This window comes from Anolis carolinensis, chromosome 6 (assembly GCF_035594765.1).
Source record: "Anolis carolinensis isolate JA03-04 chromosome 6, rAnoCar3.1.pri, whole genome shotgun sequence".
NCBI classification, from domain to species: domain Eukaryota; kingdom Metazoa; phylum Chordata; class Lepidosauria; order Squamata; family Dactyloidae; genus Anolis; species Anolis carolinensis.
The window spans coordinates 24,042,915-24,055,022 of record NC_085846.1 but is presented as its reverse complement, the minus strand read 5'-3'; the positions used below and the strand labels follow the sequence as shown (position 1 = coordinate 24,055,022).

At 41.8% G+C, this 12,108-nt stretch overlaps 1 protein-coding gene across 1 annotated transcript in view; it reads right to left on the bottom strand.

The window, feature by feature from the left end:
- The window catches only part of mpp3 (MAGUK p55 scaffold protein 3), a 76,082-nt gene that overhangs the window by 33,811 nt on the left and 30,163 nt on the right, over nt 1-12,108 (bottom strand). The window contains exons 6-8 of the mRNA XM_003222672.3: nt 11,476-11,613; nt 10,953-11,034; nt 9,663-9,748 (exon numbers count right to left, since the gene is read on the bottom strand). Coding sequence (XP_003222720.2) covers nt 9,663-9,748; nt 10,953-11,034; nt 11,476-11,613 — 306 coding nt within the window. The remainder of the gene's footprint in view (nt 1-9,662; nt 9,749-10,952; nt 11,035-11,475; nt 11,614-12,108) is intronic.

Below are 12,108 nucleotides of genomic sequence, written 5' to 3'. Positions count from 1 at the left end.
GGACAAATGCTGAGAACTGCAGTTACAGGCAATCTAATCAGTTATATCAGGTGAAGCAGAGGAGAGATTTCAAATCTATGATCCTCCAGATATTTTGGACTTCAGCTATCAAAATGATGACAAGGTGGAGCATGTCTAGAGGAGGGCAACTAAAAGGATCCAAGGTCTGGAAACCATATCCTATGAGGAGATGCTTAAAGAGCTGTGTGTGTTTAGCCTGCAGGAGAGAAGGGTGAGAGAAGGGTAAGAGAAGACATGATCGCCATGTATAAATATGTGAAAGGATGTCATAAGGATGAGGGAGCAGACTTGTATTCTGCTGCCCTGGAGACTAGGACTCAAAGCAATGGGTTTAAATTGCAGGAAAGGAGATTCCACCTGAACATTTGGAAGAACTTCCTGATCATGAGAACTGTTCAACAGGGGAATTCAATGCCTTGGAGTGTAAAGGCTCCTTCTTTAAAGGCTTTTAAAACAGAGGCTGGATGGCCATCTGTTCGGGGTGCTTTGATTGTGCTTTTCCTGCATGACAGGGGTTAGACAAAATGCCTGGAGGACCAGAGTTTGGGAGTCACTGAAGCAGAAGGTGCTTCCCCATCACCAGTGCTGAATGAAGACTCAGTTGCCATGCTGATTGCCTTTTCTAAGTGAAATGAGAAGATGCCATATTGCCTATTATCTAATGCAGCAAAATGATTTGAGACAAGTAACTCACAGGATCTTTCTCCTATCACTCCAACCTGGGAAAGATCAGAGTTATATCCTTCTAGATCTCCTAGCCAGTAGGTAATGACAACAAATTGGATTTCAATTGATTTTCTCCCTAACATGCTTTTAAAGCTGATGTCTGCCTTTCTCAATAGAATGATGCTGATTGCATTTGCTCTGCCTCTTTTTTTAGTTGTTGTTTAGTTCCTTAGCTGCCTGCAGTGAGATTCAAGGCCAGCCTGTTGGTATCTAGCAATTTGTTTTTGCCATTTCAGTGCTGCAGGGTTTCCCCGTTGGTGGGAGTCCCTAGCTTAGTAACATAATCCTTAATGGAAAAGTACTCCTGTTCCACAAAAAAAGTGCCAGATCCAATCCCTGGCACCTCCAGATAAAGCTGCTCCAGATAATGCTACAGTCAGTGTAAACAGACTGCACTGTACAAAAATGATGTAATGATATTGGGAAGAATGACTGGAAGGATTTATAAGGTCCATCCAGTTTTGTGATTTTTAAGTCATTTATGATTCAGGGCAACCCTACGGCAAGCCTATTGCAGGTTTTTCTTGGTCCAATTTATTCAGGGGAGGCTTGCCATTGCCTCCTTTAGGCTGAGAGTGTGTGACTTGCTCAGGGTTACCCAGTGGATTTCCCTAGCTGAGTGGGGATTCAGAGTCCTTTTTCAATCAAACCATTACACCACACCACCTCTCTTAACTTTTTCTGAATTCTACATTTTTTTAACTTGGAGATGTAAGTTCTTTTGAACTGCAGCTCCCAGAATCCCCACAGCCATGCTGACTAAGGGATTCTGCATTTGCACTCCAAAAACTAAACTTTTCTGAGCTCTGTTCTACACAAACTGCAAATCTGGATCTACAAAAGAACAAAAAGAAAACCAAACCATGACAAATACAGCTTCACGATTTTGTTTGCTTAGGACTCCTATCCACATTTACCTAATGCAGTAAACATAATGGAACGTAATGTTTGAGTAAACGCCAGCTTGCTCTTCATAGAATACCCAATATTCCCATTACAATTCTAAAAAACATGCCAATGCCACTGCAGGCAAGGAGATGGAGAAGACTGCGGAGATTATGGAGGATTTTTTCCCAGTGATCAAAGCTAATGCATTGTCCCTGCATCACGACTAGGAAATGCAAAACAAACCAATATATGTAGATCCCCTGCATTTGCATCTTTTGAGTAGGCTGCACAAACCAGCTTTTCTGGGGATAGAATTCCTAAGCACACCCCTGTCCTCATTTAGAAGCAGTATATGGCCTAAATATCCTAAAGCAGTGGTTCCCAACCAATGATCCATGGACCATCAGTGGTCTACAAAAACTAAAATGTGGTCCGCAGCCTCACCGTTACTACTATGGATAAAACAGCCCAACCAAAAAAAAAATTTCTTGGTGTTTTTCATTTTTAGGCCTGTTCCTGGGGTTATTTGGGGTGCTGGTTCAGAAAATTGCATTGAGTAGACCACAACAGCTCTAGATTATTAAATGTGGTTTTCTATGGGTGAGCAGATGGTGACTACTGGGTGGCATATTTTCTGTATCAGAAACTAGAATTGATGTGGTCTATCCAATGCAATTTTCTGAATCAGCACCCCAAATAACCAAACTGAATCTAAAGTTAACCAAAAACTGATACGTAGCCCTTTTGGTACTAATGTTGGAGAGCGGTCCCTGGTCAAAGTGGTGCCTGGTCAAATGGTTCCTAGTCAAAAAAAAAAAGGCTGGAAACCGCTGCCCTAAAGGCACTAGATGCGGTCTGATCCTGGAAGCTAAGGAGGGTCAGCCCTGGTTAGTACTGGGATAGTAGACCACCAATGAAGGCTATATTTCAAAGGAAGGAAGTAGCAAAACTACTATTCAGTAACTCTTTCCTAGGAAGACTCAATAAAATTTATGGGATCGCCATAAATCACCAGGCAACTTGAAGACAGATACACACACATATAAAGGTTAGCTGAACAACAATACGTCAGTGATGCTACCATAGATGACCTCCAAGGTCCCCTTCCACTTATGTGGCTCTAAACAATGCTTGCATTTTCAGGCTTGCTTCACTCTTGGCTGTTCTATTCTGTTCAGCTCAGCTCAGTTCTGTTCTGTTCTGAAAGGGAACAGCTCTTTTCCATGCACTTCTCTTGTCCCTAAAAGGGCTTTTCATTTCAATGTTTAATCTTAAAAGCATTCAAGGAGTACAAATCACATCTTAGATACACCCCATTGCTACATTCCCTGAAAAACACAGTGCTGCTGCTGACAATGGAATAGAGGACTGTAGGAGGGCCCCTTTGTTACTCAAAGCTCTCCCCACCAAAATGAATTTTCAAGTGCCTGGATAGGAATCCTGACAGTTTGGGGTTCCTTTGTGTCGGAAGAGAGGAGGACATTTTTTCTCCTCTCCACTGAGGGACTGAGATCTCTTTCATTCAACACTGCCAACATTAATTGACCCATTCAAAGGGATTTTTAGGCATTGATTTCTTGTTTCCAAGTTGGGTGCCACAAGATGAAAGGATGTTCCCCTTCCCAATGAGGCATTTAGCTCATTTCCGTGACAAGTATTCAGAGGACCTGTTTACGTCGCTCTGTAAAGCGTGAGATACATTATTGATGTAATATTAATAAATAACACCCATAAATGTAGGGCATGCCATGTTAGAGAATAATAAGTTAGGTCTGCAACATTTAATAGATCAAACACTTCTATCAGTATCACACCGCAGTCCTATGTATGCACGCTCAGAAGTAATCCCCATGGGTCTCCCTGCGACCTACTTCCAGCTATTGTACATAACTGGGGTAAGGAGGGGGGCACATGTCAGCAACGAAGCCCCAAATGGGTGGGGCAAAGCCAAAATTGGGAAGGATCACTCACTTTCACCCATCTCCCTCTCTCTGGGTGCACTGAAAAACTCACAGATTTTGTTCCTGTTGTTTCCCATTTTATACTGGCTTAAAATAATCCAGATCAACTTGGGGGGCTGGTATCAAACGTTTCTGATCATACCAGAAGCAGACATAAAATACTGTAGAATAAGCAAAACATGTATGGATCTCCAAAATAAAATGGAAAAGGATAGGAACAAGATCTAGAGGTGCATCAACACTGTAAAATTAATGCAGGTCGACACACTTTAACTGCCATGACTCAATGCTATGGAACTATTTACCGTACTGTCTTAATTATTTTCATAAGGTTTTCTTAGGCAAGGTATACTCAGAGATGGTTTGCCATTTCCTTCCTCTGCAATATAGTCTCCAGCATCTGGTCTCCCATCCAAGTACCAACCAGAGCTCATCCTGCTTAGCTTCTAGGATCAGATGGGATTTTATGCCTTTAAGGAATGTAAGCCCATAGAAACAATTAAATAAACTTTATGTCTCCTTGGGGGTGTTCTGTGGTTTCCGGGCTGTACGGCACCTGCTAGAACACAACCATGCCCGGAAATCACACAACGCCCCCGTGATCCTGGCCATGAAATCCTTCAACAATAGATTTTCTTCTTTTGCTTCTCCACACTTGTTCAGAAATGAATCCTAACGATTTCAATAAGGCTTGTGCTCACATAGTAGGGATTTGGAATGTATTGCCTTTTGAATATTTTTGTACTGCAACTCCCATCAACTCCCAAGCCAGAAAAATAAGGATTGATGGCAGTTGCAGTTTAATACACTTGGGCAGACTAACGTTCCCCATTCCTACCATTAAATAGTTATTCTAGAATCTTGTTAAATCCACATTTGATTTGAGTCACACCTTCTGAAGTAAAATGTGGATCGCAAATCATTTTTTGGTACTGATTTGACTCTGTTCCAATGTTTGTGACACAGTTTGGAGCTTTAAAAATAAAGCAAAATACTTATAAAACGTACTTTTTACACTAAATTCGCTGCAAAATGTGTAGCTTACTATAAGAAGCCTGTATATGCATATGCATTTTCATGCAGATTTCCCCCAGAAATTAGGGCAGATTAATGTGGAACTGAGAGAGAACAGACTTATGAATAAACACATAAGAAATAAACACAGAGCAAAAGAGCTTGCGCTCTCCATCTCTACTCCCACTGTGGGACTACTGCCACAACAGATGATACCAATTACTTGAGTCTAGTATATTCTTCCTCAAAATAATTATTTTTCAATGCAAAAATAAGAACAACATAAAAACACCAAAGTGGGTGCCTCTTGCTTCAGGGAGAATCACTCTAATCCATTAGGAAATGTAATTGATTTAATTAATCCTGCAACAAAAAGCTCATCTCATAAAGCAACTAAGATTTCTTTTAATCAGGGCAGAAAAGGAATGTGCAGCATTTCTTGGATTAGAATTTCCAGCACTCACAACCAACAAAGCTTATGGTAGGTGATGATGAGAGCTGTGATGCAACAGCATTGTGGAGAGTTTCACGTTCCCAACTCTTTCATCTGAGGGCAGCAGCACTAAAGTAATACTGTACAAGGCTATTAATCCTATTGAGCGACATGCTACCAAATCACCTATTTTCTACTTATAAAACCATCTGAGTTCCAGTAATTCATTTGGCAATTTCTGTTCACCTTCACTGCGTTTATCTATTACATTTCCTTTCATTAATCAATCAGTAGACTGATTAGTAAGCAATGCTTGCCAGAGGTTTTGATTTATCCTACATCTTGCTGTCTGTTTTTTTGCTTGCATCACACAGAATTATTTGCTCTAAATACTTCATCTCACACCTGGCATCTATAATGCAATTTTCTTTCTATGGGAGTTGCTTGGATGTTGAACACTTTCTTGTTCACAAGGGGAGCATTGGCACTGTGGAATTAATGCAGTTTGACACCATTTTAACTGCCATGGCTCAATGCTATAGAAACCTGCAATTGGTGTTTTGTTGTAGTTCAGTCAATGGCTAAAGATGAAGTGATGGTGGTGAGATGGGTTTTCCAGTGAGGAAAATGAGAGGATTTTAGAGCAGGATTCTGCCTGTGAAAAGGGGCCGGAGAGGGAAACACTGCTGAGCCGAGCTGACTGGCATCGGACGATAGGGAGATCCTTTGCTCTAATCATTCCTTAGCAACACAAGATAAGGAACTGTAAGATAGTGAAGTTTCTCATGAGAGGGAAGATGAAAAGGAAGTTTCCCCTGAGAACACACTTACAGTTAATGGTATGAGTAATTTTAGGGAGGAGGGAGCAAAGCTCCAGTGGTCAAACCGAATCATGAGAAATCCTTGAAGCGTCAGAGCAGATGCCAACGGCATGATTTCATGCTGTGATTTCATGACCTATGGTCTTTAAATGAAAGGACTGTTTTCTTTAGAGTCAGAACAGGCAACACTGCATAACAGCGAGGAACTCAGGTCTTATTTCCAGTTCATGTCTTAGTCTAAGATCTTGAGAGTTTGGATTCATGTTCTAAAAAGTTTTTATAGTCTTGCTTTTGGATTCATGTTCATGTTTTGATTCTGGTTCCTGTAGCTTGTTTTATGGAACAGATTTGGGTGTTTAGATTATTGCCTTTGGAGTGCTTTTTCCTATTGCCAGTTTGGTTTGGCTTATTACTTGTTGACTATTTTTCCCATCATCTATTGGATTTGCTTTTCTTACTTCTTATGGTGATTTTTCCTTTTTATATGTGTTTTTCTTAATCAACTGTTTTACTACTACTCTTGAATTCCTGGCTGATGTTGAGTGCAAGGTGAACTCTGGCTGGGGTGCAACAGGTTAGTTGAGTGACCAAGACTCTTTGGCAGAGGATGCTAAAGACCTTGTAAAACTACAGCTCCCTTGATTCCATAGCATTGAGTCGTGGCCATTTTAAAAAGTGGTGCCAAACTGCTTTAACTCTACAGTGTAAATACATCCAAAGAAATTCTGAGCCTGCCTGTGACACTTTCCGTTTCTATACCTAAAACGAGTAGGATGCCTTTAATCATCTTGGACTAACTCAAAAATATACTGAGCTATTTGAGGCAGCTTCTTTGTGAATTAGTCCATAATAATAACAGGTGCACCTCAATTAACAAAGTCTCTGACAGTGAAGCTCTTTTTTTACAAAGTATTTTTATGCCCAACCAATTTTGAAGTAGTGTCAGCACTGGGAACATAGTGAAGGAAAGCTGGAGAAATATTTTCAGTGTCAGAATTTGGCATTATCTGAAGTAAGCAAGTCAAAAAACAAAGCCTGAGCTAGGAAAGAACCATATGATACTTCCACAATTATGTGTGCTTACTAACAATAGACAAGGTACACAGCAGCTGTCACTGCATATTTCCTTATATGGACGAACACTCAAATAGAGAAAAAAAGGGGAGAGCAGATAAACATGCCTCACCAGCTATCCCAGCATTAAAAAAGAATAGATATGTAAGTTTAGAAATCATAAGAAAGGTAAAGGCTGGTGAAGACAAAAACCATCCCTGGGTGCATTTTGGAAGTAGCCTTCAAGTGGACTCAAAATGGTTAAAAATGTTTTTGTTTCTTGTTCAAGGCTTACATATCCTAGTGGCTTCATTTTGTATGTGTGTATTGTTAGTTTTAATGTTAGGTTTACAGAAACATGTTGCCTTGCATTATTATTTTTTAGTAGAACCTGTACAAAGATTGCGGTAGAGATGACATTGAGAGCATCTACAATGTAGAACGGGCCCCTTAGCTCGATGGAATCGTAGGATGTGCAGTAGGCCATTAGGAATTGTGGGAGTTGGAGTCCAAAACACCTGGAGGGCCAAGGTTTGCCCATGAATGGTATAGAAGCACACATTGTGCCCAAGTAACCCACTGGAGGAATCACAACACAACAACCTCCCCCTCTACCCAATTGCCTACTCTGATTTATGGATTAATATTGGAAATGTAAAAGATGATGGAGACAGCATGGTATACTGATTTGGGCACTGGACTCTGGAAATCAAGATTTGATTCTGCACAGGACCATGGAAATCCATTGGGCGAACTTTGATGAAACACATGCTCTCAGTCCTGGAAACCCCCATGATAGGTTCATCTATGGCTTGAAGGCACACAACAACAGACCCACAGTGGAGGTGAGCAGTAGCTACAGAGTGATCATTCCATCTAGGCCAGTGGTTCTCAACCTGTGGGTCCCCAGCTGTTTTGGCCTTCAACTCCCAGAAATCCTTACAGCTGGTAAACTGGCTGGGATTTATGGGAGCTGTTGGCCAAAACACCTGGGGATGCACAGGTTGAGAACCACTGATCTAGGGGATTCTGAGAGCTGCTATCCATAAAAATAATCCTTGTAAGTTCTAGGTCTTCCTAGAATTCTTTCTACAAGTTGAAACACAATAATGGCCTGGACTCAGGGCACACAGGTCTGTACTGTATTTGTAATATGTGGGCTTCAGAATAGGCTTCCATGGTGATGTTCTGTAAAACATTAGGGAAGGGATTGGGGAGATAGGACTGAACGAGTAGTTCCCTAGTTTCTTTTAAAAGAACAGAAGACAGCACTGATGATTCAGGTATCCTTGGTGAGTCTACAATCTCGAAAGGCCAACTTTTGTTGCTCCCATTTCTCTTATTTCATTTCAAAGAGGCATTTGCAATTTCAGTGGTAATTTGCAGCAGTGTCAAGGAGCATCTTTGGGATAAGAACTGCCTCGCTTTGCACCCCTCGCGTTGGAGGCACTGGGCACATTGTCTCCTTTTTTGGCATTGAAGAAGTGTGCTTCATGGCTATAATTAAGGCTGTGCCCAAGTCAATGCATTAAGTAGAATTGCGGCATTACTAGGGAGTCATGTTCCCAACTCCAAGACTTGCACTAGAGCCTATGGAAATCTTCTTAGCAGAAACATTTAACCAGATAAATGTCGGATGTTCCGGGAGTCTGCGTTCTTACTGCAGTTTGCGAGTAACTTGTTGCAAATAACCAATTAATTCCTTCCCCAGTGAGCAAAATATAAACACATAATATTACTACACTAATTTAAGAGTGGATAACCATGCTCCCCCTTTTGAAAGTATTAGTTTGGAAGCAAAAGATTCCTTAACCAGAAGCCATTTCCTCCTCATTTCTATATTTCTAAACCAAACTCTGTATCAGGGCAAGCTATAGGTTCTTCTAGCATAGTATTCTTTATGTGGTAGCAACTTTCCATTGTCTCTGGCATCAAAGGGTCTTTCCCATGATCTGTCATTTGGGATTTTTTTTAGCTAGGAATGGAAAAAGAGATTTTGGGTTCCAAGAAAGTGCTGTCCTCCCACTATGCAGTGGGCCTCTTTCCTACTGAAGAGACTATAAGACCTTGTAGTAGTTGCTGACCAAAGAAAAGAACATCAGGAAAGGTGATAATGCATATTCCATTGCACATCTAGTTGACCATCGATTGGTTGTGGTCTGACTGGAATATGCAGAAAAACTGGAGTTGGAGGATCCATCCTATTTTGAGGTATGAAATTAGTCCAGATCTACTAATAATTGCCCAGGTATATGACAAAACAGGAAGAAACAGCTTATTGCTATATCCGAACACCACTCTTTTAGTAACATCCCAAGCTCCCTGTAATTTCCCAAGTAAATTACAAAAGTGGCTCTTTTCCCACTTACTTAAGAGTAAGGAGTATGTAACTTAATGGGACTTACTTTCATTGTGCACCAGAGTGTGCTGTAAATACTGCATACCCTAATAAGGTAAAGATTAGGTAAAGGTTTTCCCCTGACGTTAAGTCTAGTCATGACCAACTCTGGGGGTTGGCGCTCATCTCCATTTCTAAACCAAAGAGCTGGCATTGTCCGTAGACACCTCCAAGGTCATGTGGTTGGCAGAAGCTGAGGCTAACAGTGGGAGCTCACCCTACTCCCTGGATTCAAACCACCGATCTTTTGATCAGCAAGTTCAGCAGCTCAGCAGTTTAACTCGCTGCACCATCAGGGGCTTCACAGCCCTAATAAGTTAGCATCTAATATAAAAGGCAAAACAAACCAAAATCTGGCTAATTTCTTCTGGCCGTTTGTGAAGCACAGTAATCCCATTGACTTCTCGCAGCTCATCTCCAACATGGACAAGACCTAAGAAGAAATGGGGGAACGATTATTAAAGGTTAGGTAACTTTTTCTAGCATGGAAGAGGCATTGTGTATAGCACAAGCTGGAAACTGTACTCCTCTAGACATTGCTAGACTGCAACTTCCCTCACCCCTAACTGGTAATGCCCATTAAATTCTGGAAAGCCGTAGGTCACCCAGCCCTGGATGTATTCCTTGAGAAACTGCAATTCGCTTCTGGTGTTAAAGAATTGGCCGTCTGCAAGGATATTGCCCAGGGGATGCCTGGATGTTTTGATGTGTTTACTACCTTTGTGGGAGGCTTTTCTCATGTCCCCAGATGGATCTGGAACTGATAGAGGAGGTTCCTCCCCAATCTCCCCAGGTTGGATTTGAACTGACAACCTTCAGGTCAGCAACCCAACCTTCAAGTCATCAGTCCTGCCGACACAAGGGTTTAACCCACTGCATCACCGGGGGCTCCTGTCCTATCCTGTGGAATAACTGCACTGAATTGAATTATATCAGTCTACACTGCCTTATAATCCAGATTAATTGAACTAATCCACTTTCTGAAACTCGATTTTTAGAGCAGTGTAGATCCAGCCTCTGAGGAAACAGGGTTCAAACCCCTGCTTGGCTATGGAAATTCATTGGGTGACCTTAAATTCATTGGGTGACACTCTCTCAGCCTCAGAGGAAAGCAATTGCACCCCCCATTTAAACAAATCTTGCCAGGAAAACCCTGCGATGGTTTGCCTTAAGGTCAACATAAATGGAAAATGAATTGAGGGCGCACAAATAGGAGTGATATCTTTATATAGGAGCCGCAGTGACGCAATGGGTTAAACCCTTGTGCCAGCTGAAGTGCTGATCTGAAGGTTGGGTTGCTGACCTGAAAGTTGCCAGTTTGAATCCCCGAGATGGGGTGAGTTCCCATCTGTCAGCTCTAGCTTGCAGGGACATGAAAGTAACCTCCCAGCAACATATCTGGGCGTCCCATGGGCAATGTCTCTGTAGATGGCCAATTCTCTCACACCAGAAGCAACTTGCAGTATGTTCTCAAGTCACTTCTGATATATATATATATATGCCCTCAAATTGACTCAGGCAAGTTGTTAAGGTTTGCCTAATTGTCCTTGGAAAAAATAGGAAGCTGATCTATGGATGGCTTGTCTTTTCTAGTTGTAATGGAGAGGAAAGGAACTCCGTCCACTGGAGAAACATACCACTGCGGTCAGCTGCCCCTCCCCTCATGATCCGTGCCACAATCACAGCTCCCGTGTGCTCATCCCGCCTGATTGTTGCACCCTGGAATATGAAGGAGAAAAATATGTTCAGTAATGCCGAGATCTGCATCTGGTGCAGACATGCAGCTCTATGGATTCAGTTGTAAATCATACAGATTCTCGAGCAACATCCCTTAACCCAATGCAACCTAATGAGCAACTTCTACCAATATCTATCCAGCATGGTTTACAGGGAATTTGGGGAGCTGTAATACTACACATCTGAGCACTGCCAGATTGGGAAAGGCTAATATATTCTTCTGGGAAAGCACAAAATCAGAATGCAAAGAAAGTCATTCTTTCACACCCTGCCAGACCTTTCTAAACCATCTAGTTGGCCACTTTGGGGAAAGTAATTCTAGCCAATATCAACCTTTCATTGGATTCAGTAGAGTTCTTTATATATTTTTGCAAGCACTAGCCTTTTTACCACAACAATACAGCGTACATCTTGCACACTTACCAAAGGTTCTTTATTCTTCACCAAGCGAACTATTTTGACTGACTCTTCATCAAAATCATCATCAAAATTTTCAGGTAAAGGAGGGAGGACTGGGTCAAAATTCTTCTGGGCAACAGTGTCATGTACAACCAGCATCGCCTTTAGGTAGTTGGTAGGAATGGAAAGAGATGGGGGAAAGAATAAAGGGCAGGTGAAAGAGTTAACTGATCAAGGGATCTTCTTCAACCTGTTGACATCCCGTTGTGTTGGACTTCAACACCCATCATCTCAGGCAACATGGCCTCTGCTGGGACCAAACCTTTGCCATCATGATCATACTATGATATTGTTTGGTAACATATCTCCCAGTTTTTTGTCTGTGTAAAGAGGAACTAAGGGTGCATCTACACCAGGCATGGTCAAACTTCAGCCCTCCAGGTGTTTTGGACTTCAACTCCCATAATTCCTAACAGCCGGTAGGCTGTTAGGGATTGTGGGAGTTAAAGTCCAAAACACCAGGAGGGCCAAAGTTTGACCATGCCTGATCTACACTATAGAATGAATGCAATTAATTCTGCAATGCCTCCATGCTTTGGTATATTGGGAGTTGTAGTTTGGTGAGGTGCCAGCACTCTTTGGCAGGGAAGGCTAAAG